The following is an 18,099-nucleotide window of genomic DNA, read 5'->3' as shown; positions in this document are numbered from 1 at the left end:
GTGGGGTCCCACCTGGCACACACACACATAGACCAATGGAATAAAAGAGAGCTATGAAATAGACTCTTGCTTATTTATGTAAGTGATTTTTGACAAGAATGCCATGACTATTAAATGAGGAAAGAAAAATATTGTTAACAATCAATGCTGGGAAAACTACATGGACACTTGCAAAAGAAGGATATTGGACCCTTACCTTACACCATATACACTATATACCTTACACCATGCTGTCTTAAATGAACCAGAGACCTAAACATAAGAGCTAAAACTGTAAAACTGGTAGAAGGAAACATGAGAGAAAACTTTTATGAAATTGGATTTTGCAACAATTTATCAGATATGACACAAAGAGCACAGGAATGGAAACAGGAGATACATTGGACTCTATTAAAATTAAAATAAATGCATCAAGGGACACCATCAACAGAATGAAAAGACAACTCACAGAATGAGACAAAAATTGTAAATTATATATCCAATGAGAAATTAACATCCAGAATATACAAAGAATTCCTACAACTTAATGATAATAAACAAGCACCAACTAAAAAGTGGGCAAATGGATTGAATAGGTATTTCTCCAAAGAGATACAAATGGCCAATAAAAGCATAAAAAGATGCTCAATTTCACTAATCATTAAGGAAATGCAAGTCAAAAGTACAATGAGGTACCACTGTACAATCATTATGATGACTATTACAAAAAAAATAAAAACTGTGAGTGAAGATGTGGAGAAATTGGAATACTTGTGCATTACTGACAAGAATGTAAAATGGTACAGCCACTGTGGAAACAGTTTGGCAGTTCCTCAAAAAGTTAAATTATCACATGATCCAGTAATTCTACTTCTCATTATATACTCTAATGAAAGGCAAGCAGGGATTTGAACAAATATTTCTACACAAATGTTTATAGCATCATCATTCACATAGTCAAAAGGTGGAAACAACACTAGTGTCTATTGCCAGATGAATTGAAAAACAAAATGTGATACATAGGTGCAATGGAATATTACTCAGCCTTAAAAAGGAATGAAATTGTGATAAATGTTATAACATAAATGAATCTTGAAGACAGTATGCTAAGTGAAAAGAGACATAAAAGAACAAATATTAGTATGATATCACTTGTATGAGGCACCAAGGAAAAGAAGTTACCAGGGACTGAGGGAGGGAGGAATAGGGAATTAATTTTTAATGGGTACATATTTTATGTTTGGGATAACAAAAAAGTTCTGAAAATGGATAATGGTGATTGCACAACAATGTGCATGTACTTACTGCCACTAAATTGTACTCTTAAAGTGGTAATTTTATGTTATAGTATAGTTTATTCCAATTAAAAAATTTTATAAAAATAATACACCTCAATAGGATGAAGGGAAAAAAAATGATTATCTCAACTGACATAAGAAAGCATTTGGCTACATAAATGTCTTCTTTTGAGAAGTGTCTGTTCATGTCCTCTGCCCACTTTTTGATGGGGTTGTTTGTTTTTTTCTTGTAAATTTGTTTGAGTTCATTGTAGATTCTGGATATTAGCCCTTTGTCAGATGAGTAGGTTGCAAAAATTTTCTCCCATTGTGTAGGTTGCCTGTTCACTCTGATGACATTTATGCAGCCAAAAAACACATGAAGAAATGCTCCTCATCACTGGCCATCAGAGAAATGCAAATCAAAACCACAGTGAGATACCATCTCACACCAGTTAGAATGGCCATCATTAAAAAATCAGGAAACAACAGGTGCTGGAGAGGATGTGGAGAAATAGGAACACTTTTACACTGTTGGTGGGACTGTAAACTAGTTCAACCATTGTGGAAGTCAGTGTGGCGATTCCTCAGGGATCTAGAACTAGAAATACCATTTGACCCAGCCATCCCATTACTGGGTATATACCCAAAGGACTATAAATCATGCTGCTATAAAGACACATGCACACGTATGTTTATTGCGGCACTATTCACAATAGCAAAGAGTTGGAACCAACCCAAATGTCCAACAACGATAGACTGGATTAAGAAAATGTGGCACATATACACCATGGAATACTATGCAGCCATAAAAAATGATGAGTTCGTGTCCTTTGTAGGGACATGGATGAAACTGGAAAACATCATTCTCAGTAAACTATCGCAAGGACAAAAAACCAAACACCGCATGTTCTCACTCATAGGTGGGAATTGAACAATGAGAACTCATGGAAACAGGAAGGGGAACATCACGCTCCGGGGACTGTTGTGGGGTGGGGGGAGGGGGGAGGGACAGCATTAGGAGATACACCTAATGCTAAATGATGAGTTAATGGGTGCAGGAAATCAACTTGGCACATGGATACATATGTAACAAACCTGCACATTGTGCACATGTACCCTAAAACCCTAAAGTATAATAAAAAAAAAAAAAGAAAGCATTTGACAAAATCCAACACCCTCTAATAATAATAATAATAAACCTGTCAACAAACTAGGAATAGAAGGGAACTTCTTCAAGATAAGAGACATATATGAATAAAAAAAGAGCTAAATTCACATTAAACAGGGAAAGGCTGAAACCTCTCTCCCTAAGTATAAGAAGAGGACAAGAATGCCCCCTCACTATTTCCATTGAGCATTGTACTGCAGTAGGTTCTAGACAGGGCAATCGAGTAAGAAAATAAATAAATAAAAGTTATCCATATTAGGAAAATGTAAAACTATCTTTATTTGCTGATAATACCATTGTATATAGAGATGATCCTAAAGAATCCATTAGTAACTACTGAGATGATTAAAAGGATTGAGTCAAATTTCAGGATATGCCATGGATTGAATGTTTGTGGCCCTGTCCCCTAAATGTATATGTTAAAGCCTAATCTCCAGTGTGATAATATTTGAAGGTGGAGCCTTTGGGAGATAATTAGGTCATGAGGGTAGAGCCCCTATGGATGGGATTAATGCTCTTATAAGTGGTGGCCAGAGAGCTAGCTCTCTTTCTGCTCTTCACCATGTGAGAGTACAATGAGAAGATAGCCATTTGGAACCAGAAAGAGGGCCTATCCCCGGGGAACCAAATTGGCCTGTACTTCTTATCTTGGACTTTCCAGCCTCCAGAACTGTCAGAAATACATGTTTATTGTTTCAGCCACTCATTCTATGGTAATTTGTTATAACAGCCTGAACTAAGACAAGATACAATATCAATGCTTAAAAATGAGGGCTCAATCCCACAAGACTGCCCTGCAGTTTAGATGCCAATTACAAGTTTCAGGTTATGATCTGTACTTCTAACAGACCAACTATAAATCAGGGTTCTCATTCAATTCATTTGCTAGAGCAGCTCACAGAATTCAGGGAAACACTTTACTTACATTTACCCATTTATTGTAAAGGATATTACAAAAGATACAGATGAACACCCAGAAGGAAGAGATATATTGGGCAAGGTATGTGGAATGGGGCACCAGGCTTCCATGCCCTGTTCAAGTGAGCCACCCTTCAGGAACTTCCAGGTGTTCAGCTATCCCAAAGCTCTCTTAACCTTGTTATTTTGGGTTCTTATGGAGGCTTCATTATGCAGACATCATTAGCCATGGGTGATCGATTCAACCTTTAACTCCTCTCTGCTCCAATCTTCTAATCATGCCCTGGTCTTTGCCGTGAACAGCCCACATCCTGAAGATATCTAGGGGCTGCCAATCATCAGTCATCTTATTAGCATACAAAAGGTACTCTTATCGCTCAGGATACTTCAAGGGTTTTAGGGGCTGTATGCCAGAAAAGGAGATCAAAGAGCAAATATATATTTCACAATATCACAGTAAACAATTCCATTTACCATAGCATCAAAAATAATAAAATAACTTAGAAATAAATATAACTGAAACTACAAAACAATGCTGAAATAATTTAAAGAAGATCTAAATAAATTGCAAGATACCCAGTGTTCATAGGAAACTCTGTTCGTGGGAAATTATGCCCTCTGGAAACTCTGTGTTCATGGATTGTAAGACAATATTGTTCAGATAACAATACTTCCCAAGTTTATCTGCAGAGTCAGTGCAACCCTTATCAAAATCCCAATGGTCCTTTTGTTCAGAAAAGGAAAAGACAATCCTAAAATTCATATGAAATTGAAAGGGACCATGAAATTAGCTGGGCGTGGTGGCACATGCCTGTAACCCCAGCTACTCAGGATGGTGAGACAGGAGAATCGCTTGAACCCGGGAGGCGGAGATTGTAGTGAGCCGAGATCACGCCATTGCACTCTAGCCTGGGCGACAGAGCAGGACTCTGTCTCAAAAAAAAAAAAAAGGGAGCATGAGTAGCCAATATAATCTTAATAATATTTTCAGAGAAATCACACTTACTGATTTCAGACATACTGCACAGTTACAGTAATCAAAAAATAAATGTGGTTCTTCCATAAAGATAAATTAAAAATGTGGTTTTTGCATAAAATTCTATGAAATAGAATTGAGTCCAGATATAAGCCTATACATCTGTACGAAATTGATTTTCAACAAGTATGCCAAGACAATTAAACGGGCTAAGAATTGTCTCTTCAACAGAAGGTGCTGAGACAACTGGATATCCATGTGCAAAAGAATAAATTTGGTCCCCTTCATCAGACTATATATAATAATTAACTCAAAATGGGTCAAAGACATAAATATAAGAGCTAAAAACAAAATTTTACAAGAAAATACCGGAGTACATTTTCATGAACTTGGATTTGGCAGTGTTTATTTAGATGTGACTCCAAACGCACAACCAAGTTTTAAGCTTTTGTGCATCAAAAATACTATCAAGAAAGTGAAAACACACCCCACAAAACGGGATAAAATATTTTCATATCACATATCTGATAAGGTTCTCCTATCCAGAATTTAAAAAGAACAATTAACAGCCCTGCTACAAACAATTCATTTAAAAAATGAATAAAGCACTTGAAATAGACATTTCTTCAAAGATACACAAATGTCCAACAAACACACAAAAAGATCCTCATCCTCATTAGTCATTAGAGAAATGCAAATTAAAACCACAATAAGATACCACTTCATACCCACTAGGATGGCTGTAACGATAAAAATGATTGAATCACTTCTGAAATGTCTTTCTCCACAGATTTATGATCTCACAAATTCCTGTTTTAATTTTAGCAATTGTTCTGAGTTATAAGTTTAGTGTCTAGGTTATTCTGTTCAAGTGAACAGAATAATTCATGCGCAAGCACAATTTATAGGTATTTAACAATTAAACGTCTGAAGATAGGCGGCAATGGCAAAATCATGAAAAATCCTAATGCTGAATTTTATGAAGCTACTACAAAACATGTGCTCAGAAAATATCTAAAAAACTGAGCAAATGCTTATTCTACATGGAAATGAGCAGGACATGAAAGTGCATATTCAAAATTATCCAAGCTTTGTAAGAGCTTAGAAAAAAGGAAAAGGAAATAGTGTTAATATTTCACTGTGAGCTGTGGAAAATGGGAGGCCGGCTTACAGTTAATTATTTTCTCTTCATATCAATTTTCTGAATTTTACAGTGTCAATATTGTACATGCAATTATCTTGCAATCAGGGGAAGAGAGAAGAAATCCTCAAGAAGTTAAGTCTGGGAATGACAAGTCAGTAAAAATTACGTAGATTGGGTCAAGATGGCAGCCTGAACACTGAGCACTAGCGCATTTCTCTTGTCCTACCACAAATCCCCTTCAATGGAGGGTGGGGGGACGCGGGGAGGGAGGGGAAAGGAAAAGGCTAATTCCTGAAAGGTGGAAAGCAGAAGAGGCAGGGGCGCAGAGAGTTGAGGTTAGGTGGGGGGAGGGGCGCGTGCTAAACCAGTGAGAGAGAGGTGGTTGTGGGCTCCACAGTTTCTGATTTGGGGGAAGCTGCGAGACCGAGAGCCTAGGAGCACCTTCCACGCCCAGGGCTATGGTACAGGTTGGTGGGGGAGGGGCGCCACGCGGTGTTTGGCAGGAAGGGGAGGCCTCTCTACTGACCGGAAGCTGCGCTAGAAAAAGAGGGAGGAGACTGCGGCGCAGCAGCGACTAGTGGGAGTCTTATGTGGGAGGGGGGCTGCGGCCACCGCCACCGCCACCGCCACCAGGAAGGCGGAGGACGCAGGAGTCAAGAGCAAGGGACGCCGCCACGGTCATCTTCGCCTGCCCCGCCGCCCTCTTGGAGACACTCCTTGCCTACGGATCATCCTCTCCCAGCTTTTGCAAGCACCGGGCTGCTCGCCCGCTGATTTTCCTTCTCATAGGCTCACTGCGGAGGCAACGGCGAGGTGTCCGATTTGGGCACTTGAGGCCCGCAATCCGGGACGGTGGGGAATCTGCGCCTCCTGGCCGGGTAGTGTTGGAAGCAGGGCGAGGGGAATGGGGAAACGCTATTTCACCGAGCCGCAGATCTTAGCCAGACTGAGCTGGGGAGGAAGGTTACTGCAGGCACTCAGCCAGGGTGCCTTGATTTCCAGCTTTGCTATCTAGCTTTCGGGAAAAACAGGCGTGGGTTTACGGGGTGCGCTGATTAGGAGAAAAAGCTCTCCGTGTTATGCATTGATTTTGTTAATTTCCTTTCTCGGTCCACCTGGCAACTGTGCTCCTCCTCGCAGGCATGAAGACCCCGTTTGGAAAGGCAGCTGCAGGGCAGCGGTCCAGGACAGGCGCTGGCCACGGCAGTGTGTCTGTTACCATGATAAAGAGGAAGGCTGCACACAGGAAGCATAGGAGCCGACCCACCTCCCAGCCTCGGAGGAACATCGTGGGCTGCAGAATTCAGCACGGATGGAAAGATGGAGATGAACCTCTAACACAGTGGAAAGGAACCGTTCTGGATCAGGTACCTGTAAATCCCTCTCTGTATCTTATCAAATATGATGGATTTGACTGTGTTTATGGATTGGAACTTCACAGAGATGAAAGAGTGTCATCACTTGAAGTCCTTCCTAATAGAGTTGCATCATCTAGAATCAGTGATACACACTTGGCAGAAATAATGGTTGGCAAAGCAGTGGAACATATTTTTGAGACAGAGGAAGGTTCCAAAAATGAATGGAGGGGGATGGTCTTAGCTCAGGCACCTGTCATGAACACATGGTTTTACATTACCTATGAGAAAGATCCTGTATTATATATGTACCAGCTGTTAGATGATTATAAAGATGGTGACCTCCGCATCCTTCAAGATTCCAATGATTCTCCTCTGGCAGAGAGGGAGCCAGGAGAAGTCATAGACAGCCTGGTAGGCAAACAGGTGGAATACGCCAAAGACGATGGCTCCAAGAGAACTGGCATGGTCATTCATCAGGTAGAAGCAAAACCCTCTGTGTACTTCATCAAATTTGATGATGATTTCCATATCTATGTCTACGATTTGGTAAAAACATCTTAGAGGTCATCTTGAAATTTGCCAAATATATGAAACTCTAAATCTGTAGACACAAAAAGTCTTGATTGCTTTCTAGTTTGTAAGAACCATCTTCTCCCTTTTTGCACGTTTTGCTTGGCAAAAAATTGGAACTTCTGCCCTCTCATATGTTTTTGGAAGAAACCTTTTGACCATCTGTCCAACCTTTTCACTGGTTCCTCTCTACAATTTAACTGATTAGTGAGAAGGGTAAAGCCTGACATCCATTGGCTCATACTTTTTTTTATCTTGGGTGGTGTTAATAGATTAAAGGTAGCTGAACACCTCTCACCTCACTCTTTTTGGCACTTGGACTCTACATTCATTGAGGTGTGAAGCTTGCTGAGATATCCCATGTGACTGGCTGGGTAAGTGTCTTTGCAATCTCAAATCTCCCCCAAGTGGCTTCAAAAATCTAACTTGGGAAAGAGTGGGAAGCCCATTTTGGTCTCTTGTTCAAGTTGCATTCTCAATTCTAACTGTACTAAAAGTAAGGCTAATAATTTTGCTCTCTTTCTGGTTCTTTCACCTATTGCTCAGCTGTTTTAGAATTAAGAAGGTAATTACTTTGCATTTTAGTACCTAACCATAGGCTGAGAAACCTTGCAAAACTGATAAGAAGACAAGCATTTGGGGACCAAACTCCAAGTGGAGAGATCAAGATTTCTGGTGGAGCTTAAGTGAAAGGTTTTAGTCATCAGTGGCATTAGGGTCTCTCTTGTCTCCAATAGCTCTGGCTGGTATCTGCAGACATGGAGTAGGTTTTAACTGATACAAGCTGTGCAGGCAGACTTTAGCACAAATGGTCTTTGCCGGCCCAGAGGAGCATTAAGCCAGGCTCTAGCTAGAGTCCTCAGTCACAAGGCAAAGGCTGGGTTTGGCAAGGGTTGACAGATCTGTCCAGAACCTCAAAATAAAAGAGGAGAAACCTAGAATCAAGCTGAGATACAGATTTCTTTGCTGTGCCAAGAGAGACTCAGAAGTTTTAGATTTGATTCTTAGGAGACTGAATTCAGAGCCCCAGCATATGAGGTGGGCAAGGCACTTGTGAGAACCAAGAATGGCTGAAAGCAGGGACTGCTTCCTTGCAGGGACTGGTGGGCTCATCTATTATGGTATCCTAGCAGGACTTGGAACACAGTCAGTGGTAGGTAATCTGTAGGCTTAATGATGTTTTAAGTGCTGGCATTGGTAGATAGAAATCTAATAGATTTTTGTTAGCGTTTTGATTTTTAACTCTATCCTGTTTCTTGGCTGACCCTGAGAAACTCATATGCAGATAAGGGTGAGTTCTACTGTGGCAGAAAAGTAAACAATGGAAGGGCTTTTGAGCTTTCCATTATTAAAGAGGCATTGGTGGAGGTTAACCAAAGCCTAGGAAAGAAAAGTTGAAATACAAGCATGGTTTTTGAGAGAAGCACCTGGCCAAAACTAATGCTTTCTCATTGAGGTTCTCACAGAAGCTCCATTAGCAGTAACAGCCTAATGAGGCCATGGAGTTCTGCACATTTGGGGCTGGGACTCAAGGCAGTACAGTCATATTGGGACTGTACTGCAAGATATCTTCCAAATTAGTTTAAGTTCACAGGTCATGGAGTCCAGACTACCGGCACAGATTGGCATCCTGCTGAGGATGAAACAAAGAAGATATTCTCTTTTCTCCTATGTTTTATCTGTCTACTTTTGCTTTTTGATGCCACTAAGTCTCTACTATGGTGTTTGACTGACAACAGCAATGTGGGTCTGTATTGCCCTATGTTCTAAGTCCTGGGGTCATATATTTGCTTAAAACAACTGTTCTAGTGACTGGGGACTAGTGTGCTTTCTAATTTTTTTGATGTGAGGTTGATATTGTGATAATCTTATGTCTTATTGACCCTTTGGACTCTTTAATATGTATGACATGCAGTTTGGGGTTAGATTAATTCAACTCCTGAGGTCCTGAAGGAACTACACCCAGTCAAGAGGAAGACAGCCAAGGCTGCAGCTGCTGAAGGAACCCCATATCTGGGCAGACATCTTTGTGAGATCTATATGGCTGAAATGAGAAAAACGAGAAATTGGGAAAGGCAGAATTTTGGACTTTAATTATTTTGGACTTTGAATTAGAAATTTAATTTTGGGCAGTCCTTTTTCCGTTGGAGTTTAATAGTTGATGGGGTGGGGGTGAGGTCATATAGTTCAAACTAAGGCATTTTTATTATGTTGTTGATATTGTATTATTTGGAGTATTTTAATGCTATCTTTGGGAGTCATTGTATAATTGTTGTCAGCTATGTCAGAAAATATGGCTGGACATAATTGTAAATTAGGGCTATAATTATGATCAAATTTTCAGCCTAGGGTGTAATGTAGCCTTAGAGTTAATTTAATTACTGTTCTATTTTGACTTATTTCAGAGCCTCTTGGGGGCAAAAACAGAACTGCTCACCAATCTTACATTGATGGGAGCAGAACTTTTCTAAGATACTGTTGGTCTCCCTGGAAGGGGACAGCCACAGCCCTGTTTGTTGACCAGAGTCTTGAGCATTAACCATTGTGGCTTAAGAGAATGAAAATGTACAAGGGTATGATGGGATCTATCCTCTTCCTCTCTCCATGCTCCTGACTCAAGAAAAGGAAAAGACTTGCATCTCTCAAAAATGTTTGCAAGAAAGTTCTACCCATCTTCTCTTACACTCATTCAATCTTACGCTTGGGAGGAGGAATAACTTGATGATGAGATTGAGAAAATGGTTATAATGGATAGGCAGCTTAGGCCGCTCTTGGATCTTGAGTTCGTTCCACACAGCAAGATGTGGGAAAGACTGCAGTCCTTCACTACATGGCTGGGTAAACATCTGCTTTGTAGACCCAACTATCTCTCCTTGGGGTGGGGGAATCTCAATGTCCTTAGACTTATGATAGAAGTTCATTTCAGCCTCAGGTCCAAGCCATGTTCTCCAATCCAGCTCTATCAGCTATAAAGCTGGTATCTATTTTTATTCTTTTTTACAGTTTTAATATATAAATTGTTTTTTAGAAAAATAACACATGCCTATGGTAAAAGTCAAACAGTACAAAAGGGTATACTATTAAAAAGTAAGTCTCTCTTCCTCCTTCTCACCCCTGGCCTCAGTTCCCTGGTCCCATTTTCAAAAAGTAATGACTGTTACCAGTTACTTATGTATCATTCCAGAGATATTCCATGTATTTACAAGCATATTGTGTGTGTATCAAGTTTTTTTTTTTTACACAAGTGGTGGCATACTATACATGCTGTTCTGAATTTTGCTTTTTTCACTGAACAATATATTAAAGCTGATATCTTAATCCCTATTTGATTCCTGTGTATATTTTTTAATTGGTTCAGAATCTGGAAGGGAAGGAGGTATAATTAATTTAAACCTTCAAACCCTAACCCAGTTTAATGAAAACTTACATGACCCTACAAACCCACAATTTCTGCCAGTCCAATTTTTCTCAATAGTAGAATGTGAAATATATGTGAACATAACATATTCTGTGAGAGGAACTTCTCAAGAGAGGCCAGTATATTTTTACTGAGGGAAGTTAAAAGGAAAACCAATTATATATTGAAGCTGTGGGGAAAGTTAAGGCACTATGTAATTAATAATCCAGAAATGAACAATTATTTTTTGCTGTTTAAATTTGCACTCACATCTACTGCCATATGCAAATTCAGATTTATAGCTTTGGTTTGCCTTTTCTAACAGAACTTGCCTGCATGTAACAGGAAACCCATTTCAAACAGGCTTAAACTGTTACCAAACATTGATCAATATAAATTTAAAAAATATCTAGAGCTCAGATGGGCTTCAGGCATAGTTTGAATTGGGGCTCAGGCTCAGTGTTTATGATTCTTTAGGATTTTCCCTCTGTGTGTCAGTTTCATTCTCAGGCTGTTTTTTCTTATGGTAGCACAATTGGACCAGTAGTTCCAGGCTACAGCAGTCCAATCTAGAGAAAGATAGATAACCTGTGTCCTATGATGTATTCTCAGCTGGCTTAGGTCAGATACTTTGACCAATCACTAAAATCTCAGGGATGAAATACACTGACTGGCTTAGCAAGGTCATGTGTTCCATCCCTAACCTCTAGGGCAGTGGTCCCCAATTGTTTTGGCACCAGGATTTGGTTTCATGGAAAACAATTTTTCCACGGACAGGGTGGGGGGGGGAGGGGGGTGGTTTGGGGATGATTCAAATGCCTTACCTTTATTGTGCAATTTATTTCTATTATTATGTTCTAATATATAATGAAATAATTATATAACTCACCATAATGTAGAATCAGTAGGAGCCCTGAGCTTATTTTCCTGCAACTAGACTGTCCCATCTGGGGGTGATGGGAGACAGCAACACATCATCAGGCATTAGATTCTCATAAGGAACATGCAACCTAGATCCCTTGCATGTGCAGTTCACAATAGGGTTCATGCTCCTATAAGCATCTAATGCCATTGCTGATCTCACAGGAGGCAGAGCTCAGGTGGTAATGCAAGTGATGGGGAGCAGCTGTAAACACAGATGAAGCTTCGCTTGCTTAACCACCTGCCACTCACCTCCTGCTGTGCGGCCTGGTTCCTAGCAGGCCATGGACCAGTATTTGTCAGTGGCCCAGGGGTTGGGGACCCCTGCCCTATGGTATATCTCTCTGGAACCAGATGGATTTCCAGTAGAATCAAGGGCTTTGGGGAAATGAATAATTAATGCTATTCACCAATCACAAATATCTAGTATAGCTTCTTCATTTGAATACCTGGCATCCATGGACACATTTCTTCCTACACATCCTCTTTCAAAAAATGCCCACACATAGGTGTGATAAATTCATGTCCCCAAAGGAGAAAAACCTGAAGTCTTACCTAGTTAGTGCATTTAGCATTAAGTTCAAGATCCCTAGTTTATATGCAGCCATCTTTAGATCCATCTTCCTAGCAGTCTGGTCATCTATACTTAAATTATAAACTACTCTTCTCCTCAACATACCCAATATACACTAGTGGGGAGATAACCAGAGAAATATAATCAAAACTACCATTTGAAAAAGGGAGGAAATAGAAAACAATACATAGTACTTTCTGATCCGAAGCATATATCATAACCTGTTAGACAAGGACTACCTATCCTGGCAGTTGAGTGACTCCTTTGGTCAAATACCTCTTTGTGTTCTCTGAGACGTTCTCTCTTGGAGGCATATCTTGGGTGGATGCCCGTTTAGGGGGTTGAACTGGGCATTCTACGCCACTTCTTGCACCTGGGGGTTGAACAATCGGAGGTTTTTTAATTATTGGCTATAATTAGAGATTATTTAGTACAGTAGCTCTCAAACTTTAGTACACACCAGAATCACCTTGAGAACTTGTTAAAATACAGATTTCTGGGGCCCTCTTACAGAGATTCTGATTTAACAGGTCTAGGGTGGGGTCCACAGGCTTATATTTATAACAAGTTCCCACATGAGACTGATGCTGCTGGGACCCCACATTGAAAATCACTGATTTATAGGTGGCAATTGAGTGAGGTCAGAGTTATTATTTCCTATACTTACCTGATAAGATTTACCTGGGGTGATTGTTAACTATAAATTGCTGAGCCCCATCTTAGATGTAATGAATCAAAATCTCTTAGGAAGGGACCTGGGGCAGCTGTACAAGATACCTCAGGTGATTCTTTATCATCAGTAATTATTAGGAAACACTGATCTAGGAAATTAGATTTTTCTTGCCCCTAATCTTATTTCCTAGTAAGTCTTCCATCTGCTTGCCCTTGTTCTCACTAAGCTTAATTTGGGGCAAAAAAAACTTGGCTTTTCAAATCATACAAACTTCCAAATTACCCACGTCTCTTTCCACTGGGATTTCATGAAACCAGGGAGTAAACAAGCAAAGTTTTATTTTCTTCTTTCACTGTTTTCAAGTAGGCCCATTTCAACAATGGAGATGTTATGCTTGATCTTGGCCTAAGAAGCACAGATCTGAGGGCCACATGCTCCCCAGGAAAGGATGGAATAAGTGAAAAAATAAAGTCAGCTGATTGGACATTAATTCCAACTTTTACTGGCTTGTACTAGCAAGTTACTTAATCTTTGTGAATCTATTCCCCTTCTTGATAGAGTAACACTCTTTACTCAGTTCTGTTTAGAGGTATATGAGAAACTATATCCTTAGCATGTAACATAGTGCAGCACAGATGCTTAATAAAGATGAATTCCCTTTAGTTCTCAAGAGGGTAAACCGCATGTCCTTTTGGTTAACCTTTACATTTAGCAATGCTCCAATGACATTTAACTAGTGAATATAGGTCTAGAAATTCTATTACTGAAATGTGAAAGAAATTATTTAAATAATTCTTTAGATGTACATAGCTCTTTTAATCTCTGCTAAGAACTGAGTTTGTTTTCCCAGAGAGCTCTTTAATCTTTATAACATTACTGGACAGTTAAGAGAGCAGGGTTATTATCCTGAATGCAATCATTCATTCATTCATTCAGCTACTTTTTGATGGATTTGCCCAATAGTGATGAATGAGATAGATACTGTCCATTCTGTCAGGGAGCTTACATTTTCATAGAGGGGAGAAAAGCAACAAAGATGTAGACAAATAACCTAAATAATGTGTATAATTTCAGAGAGTGATAAGTTGCATGAAGAACAAAAAAGCAGAGCAATGGATAGAAATGAACTGAAATAAGGGAACTACTTCAGCAAAAGGTTTTCAGAGGAAGGCCTGAGTGGATATTAGCAAATAACTAAAGAAGCCAGCACATGCAATGATTTGAGGAAGGAGTGTTCTAGAGAGAAAAAAAACAAGTTGAAAGGCTGGAATACCTGATGTCATTTATCCACAGCTATTAATTCAGTAATGTGTTTAACATTGAAACCTAGGGCCTGTGATTCTTCTCTACTGTTCTGCACAGCTAACACTATACCTCTGTTGTTTTCTGGTATGTTTTTGGAGTTTTTAAATATGTTTTTTATTTGTTTGTTTGTTTGTTTTTGAGACAGAGTTTCGCTCTTGTTGCCCAGGCTGGAATGCGATGGCCCAATCTCAGCTCACTGCAACCTCCACCTCCCGGGTTCAAGCAATTCTCCTGCCTCAGCCTTCCAAGTAGCTGGGATTAAAGGCATGCAACACCATGCCTGGTTAATTTTGTATTTTTAGTAGAGACATGGTTTCACCGTGTTGGTCAGGCTGGTCTTGAACTCCTGACCTCAGGTGATCCGCCTGCCTCGGCCTCCCAAAATGCTGAGATTACAGGCATGTCCCACCATGCCCGGCCTTAAATACGTTTTTCTATTGTTATCCTAGAAAGCAAGTAAAGTGGCTAAGAGGTCACTGATTAAATGGAAATGGGGCAGATTTCTTCCTCTACCCCAAATCTATGAAACAGGTGCATAACATAAAGTTGAAGCTCACATATAATGTAATGAATGTGTATACCTATTTTTCTGCTTACATTTTCAAGCACATACTACAAGACATTTGTATTATTAGTTTAAATCATTTGCCTTTGGAGGATGTCGGGATGTAAGTAAACATTTGTTGGACACCTAGTATGTGCTGGGCACATCTTAATCTTCACAGGATACTGGAAGCTGAGTGTTACTACCTCCATTTTTCAGATAAGGAGATTATGCTTAAAGAGAAAAAGGAAACCAAGGTCACACAGCTAGTAAGAGTGCTGGACTGAAACTAGCTCTCTTGATGCCAAGTAATACTCTAATTATTATTTTTTCCTAATATTTGCATAAAGAAATGGGAAAGAAACAGTAGCACCAAGGGAGAAGTCCAAGTGATTCACAGCTGTGATTTTCTCCATGACTCATTCATATGCTTCCCTCTCTATCACCCTCTTTCTACACACACTTTGTTCCTACTGTTAAATCTACTTTATTCATTCATTTGTTCAACAAATTTATTCAGTGCCTACTTTGTTCCAGGCACTTTAACTAGGCATTTGGGATATTTCATGAACAAAGCATTCAGTGATGCCTGTTCTCATGGAGCTTACATTCAAGCAAGGGGAGGCTAACAATTTAAAAAAATAATAATAATAAGTAAATGATGTGGGATGTCAAAAAGTGATAACTGTTATAAAAAAGAAAATTAGAACAAGGTAAGAGGGAAGGGAAGTGGTAGGTCACCACGGTAAATAGGGAGATTGGGGTGGACTTCATGGAGAAGGTAATATTTGAGCAAATAAATGAAGGGAGTTAGCCAAGCATATATCTAGAGAAAGAGCATTCTAGGCAAAAGGAACTACTAGAGGAAAGAGCCTAAGAGATAAATGTGTTTTTGGCATGTTCAAAGACTAACAGGGAGGCTTATTTAGCTAGAGCTACATAGATGAAGGAGAAAGACATAGGAGAAGTCAGAGAGGAAATAAGGGTCTAAATAATATAAGGCATTGTAAAGACCTGGTATTTACTCTGCATGAAATGGGGAGCCTGTCACAAGTTGGGTTTTCCTAGGAAACAGACCCAGAAACAAAGTTAATCTTGTAGAAAATTTATTAAGCAGTGTGCTTGGGGTCAATACCTGGGGAAGAAATGGGAAAGCAGCAGGAGCACAAAGAAAATGAAGCTCTGAAAAAGACTCAGTTACAGTGTCAACCATACCCACAGGAAGCTGTGGAACTAGAATGGCCCTGCAGAGTTGGGGTAATATTTACAGGCCTTTCAACCCCTACACTAATCAGTCTTTGGATATGGGCTGCCCCAGGAAGGGTCGTAGCCTTGGACAAAGGTGCTTTCAGCAGCTGAGGCAATCTGTAATGGGGGTGAGAGCTGAAGCATGTCCCATGTCCACAAACCCACTGTGGATTTTCAGCAGAGAATTGTCCTCACTCATGTTTCTAAAAAAATCTCTCTACTGTTTTAAGGACGGGCTATAAAGGAGAAAGTGAGGAAGCAGGGAAACTAGTTAGAGTATTGCAGTATCCCGTGTGTGAAATTATGATATCTGAGAGGTAACAATGGAGGTGGTGAGAGGTATTTAAATTTGGGGTATATTTTGAAGGAAGAGTAAGTAGAATTTTCTCACAAATTAGAAGTGAAATGTAAGGAAAGAGAGGAGTCATGGATGGCTCCAAAAAACAACTGGGAAGATGGAGTTGCCACTGATAGAGATGAAGAAGGCTATGGTTTGGATGGGTGCTAGGAAGAGGAGAGGCTAGAAAATCAGTTTTGGACAAGTTGAGTTTGAAGGTGTTTTTAGGACATCTAATTGGGGCTGTTGAGCAGTTATTGGATATATGAGTGTGCAGTTCATGGGAGAGGTCTGACTAAGCTGGATACATAAGTTGGAAATGTCTCCATGTAAATGATACTTAAAACCATGGGACTATATGAGATCACCCCAGGGAATGGGTGTACATAGAGAACAACAGATGGCCATGGACAGAGCCCTGGGTCTTAAAGAGATCAGAGAGAAGAGAAGACACAAACAAGAGACTGAGAAGTCACCACCAGTGAGGTAGGAGGTAAACAAAGAGTGTGATGTCTTGGAAATCCTTTTTGGCCTCCCTCCTTCCCGTAAATCTCTTTGTGACAATTTTTTTTTCACTTAATCTCAAATGTCAGCTCCTCCACTGTACTTTTTTGCTTTTCAGCTCCTTTGAATAAACGTGCCCACCACCAAGAACCCATACATGACTTTCTTTTCATTGTATCAAAGTAATGTGTCCACCGGTGTGAGCACCAGCAACTCACTTCTTCCTCAGACATCTCTAAAGCTGGAAAGATTTTGAGGGACAATATGGTTTCCTTCACCCCACCCCAATGTTATGAATGAGACCAGCAGACCAACAGCAAACACCTAGAAGGTAAGAGGTTATTTTTTAAATATCCTCTTCCAACCCTATAACACAGCAGAAAGCAAATGGAATGGATGGAGCAAGTGTCACAAAACAGTGTCTTCGTGAACAGGAGAGAGGGGAGATGGGCTCTGAAAGCCTAACTCAAATCTCAGTTGACTAATTAAAGAAGGAAATTAGAGGGCCTTGCTGGTATGTGCCTGTAGTTCCAGCTACTGGGATGGCTGAAGTGAGAGGATCCCTGAGTGCAGGAGTTCAAGTCCCATCTGGGCAACATAGTGAGACCTCCATCTCTAAAAAACTAAAATAAAAGAAGGAAGTCAAGGCCAATGAAAGGAGAGCCCTAGTTAACCTACGGCTCTATTATATCAGTCCTCTGTATTACACATACATAGCCAAGCACTACCCAGATGCTATGATTCAGTGATCTGCCTCTTCTTACCAGCATTTAGTTATGGAACACAAAATATTTCTAGTGCAGATGGCCTTAGCGGGCCCCCAGTAGTCAAGCCCCACCCTGGCATAGTACTGACCTTGCAGAGCCTTTGCTTATCCCACTACTCAGGTCTATTGAAACTGTTGATTCCCATGGATATCTGTTGATTTATTATTTGCTGAATATTTGTTGATAACTATGGATATTCGTTGGCTTTAGGGCCTCCCTTGCTTAAACACCGAAGTAGACAAATCACTGCGCACATACTATCAGATTCACCCACACAGTAATTCAAATGGTACTTGGCCCACTTCTTTCCAAAACCTCAGACACTTAGAATGCTATCAGTTCCCCTGTGTGAGATTGTGACTGTTTCTTAAGAGATTCCATTCTGCATGGGAAGAGAGAAAAGAATTGAAGAGTAGTGGGATGGCTGGGGGAAGGG

The 18,099-nt window shown here is 40.1% G+C and overlaps 1 protein-coding gene across 6 annotated transcripts; it reads left to right on the top strand.

The window, feature by feature from the left end:
- Window positions 1–5,988: 5,988 nt before the first annotated feature.
- SPIN3 (spindlin family member 3) lies at window positions 5,989–17,049 on the top strand. Of its 6 annotated transcripts, none has more exons than XR_010119568.1 (3): window positions 6,025–6,343; window positions 6,606–7,767; window positions 17,015–17,049. XR_010119568.1 is itself a non-coding variant. In XM_063634382.1 (3 exons), exons 2-3 carry the CDS (start codon window positions 6,608–6,610, stop codon window positions 7,382–7,384), a joined length of 474 nt encoding a protein of 157 aa, XP_063490452.1. In that variant the 5' UTR covers window positions 6,025–6,343; window positions 6,606–6,607; the 3' UTR covers window positions 7,385–10,717. The 6 variants fall into 6 exon arrangements, 4 of the variants coding, with proteins under 4 accessions (XP_063490451.1, XP_063490450.1, XP_055123272.1 ...); XR_010119567.1 differs by lacking the exon at window positions 17,015–17,049 and adding an exon at window positions 8,975–9,016; XM_063634382.1 differs by lacking the exon at window positions 17,015–17,049 and having other exon boundaries at window positions 6,606–6,832; window positions 7,136–10,717.
- Window positions 17,050–18,099: the final 1,050 nt, after the last annotated feature.

Source organism: Symphalangus syndactylus, chromosome X (assembly GCF_028878055.3).
Source record: "Symphalangus syndactylus isolate Jambi chromosome X, NHGRI_mSymSyn1-v2.1_pri, whole genome shotgun sequence".
NCBI classification, from domain to species: Eukaryota; Metazoa; Chordata; class Mammalia; order Primates; family Hylobatidae; genus Symphalangus; species Symphalangus syndactylus.
Note: the sequence above shows the minus strand (reverse complement) of the source record. Positions and strands in the feature narration are given on the sequence as shown.

Bases quoted from the DNA above. Each gene is read 5' to 3' on its own strand.
- SPIN3 (XM_063634381.1), top strand. From the start codon at position 6,608: ATGAAGACCCCGTTTGGAAAGGCAGCTGCAGGGCAGCGGTCCAGGACA.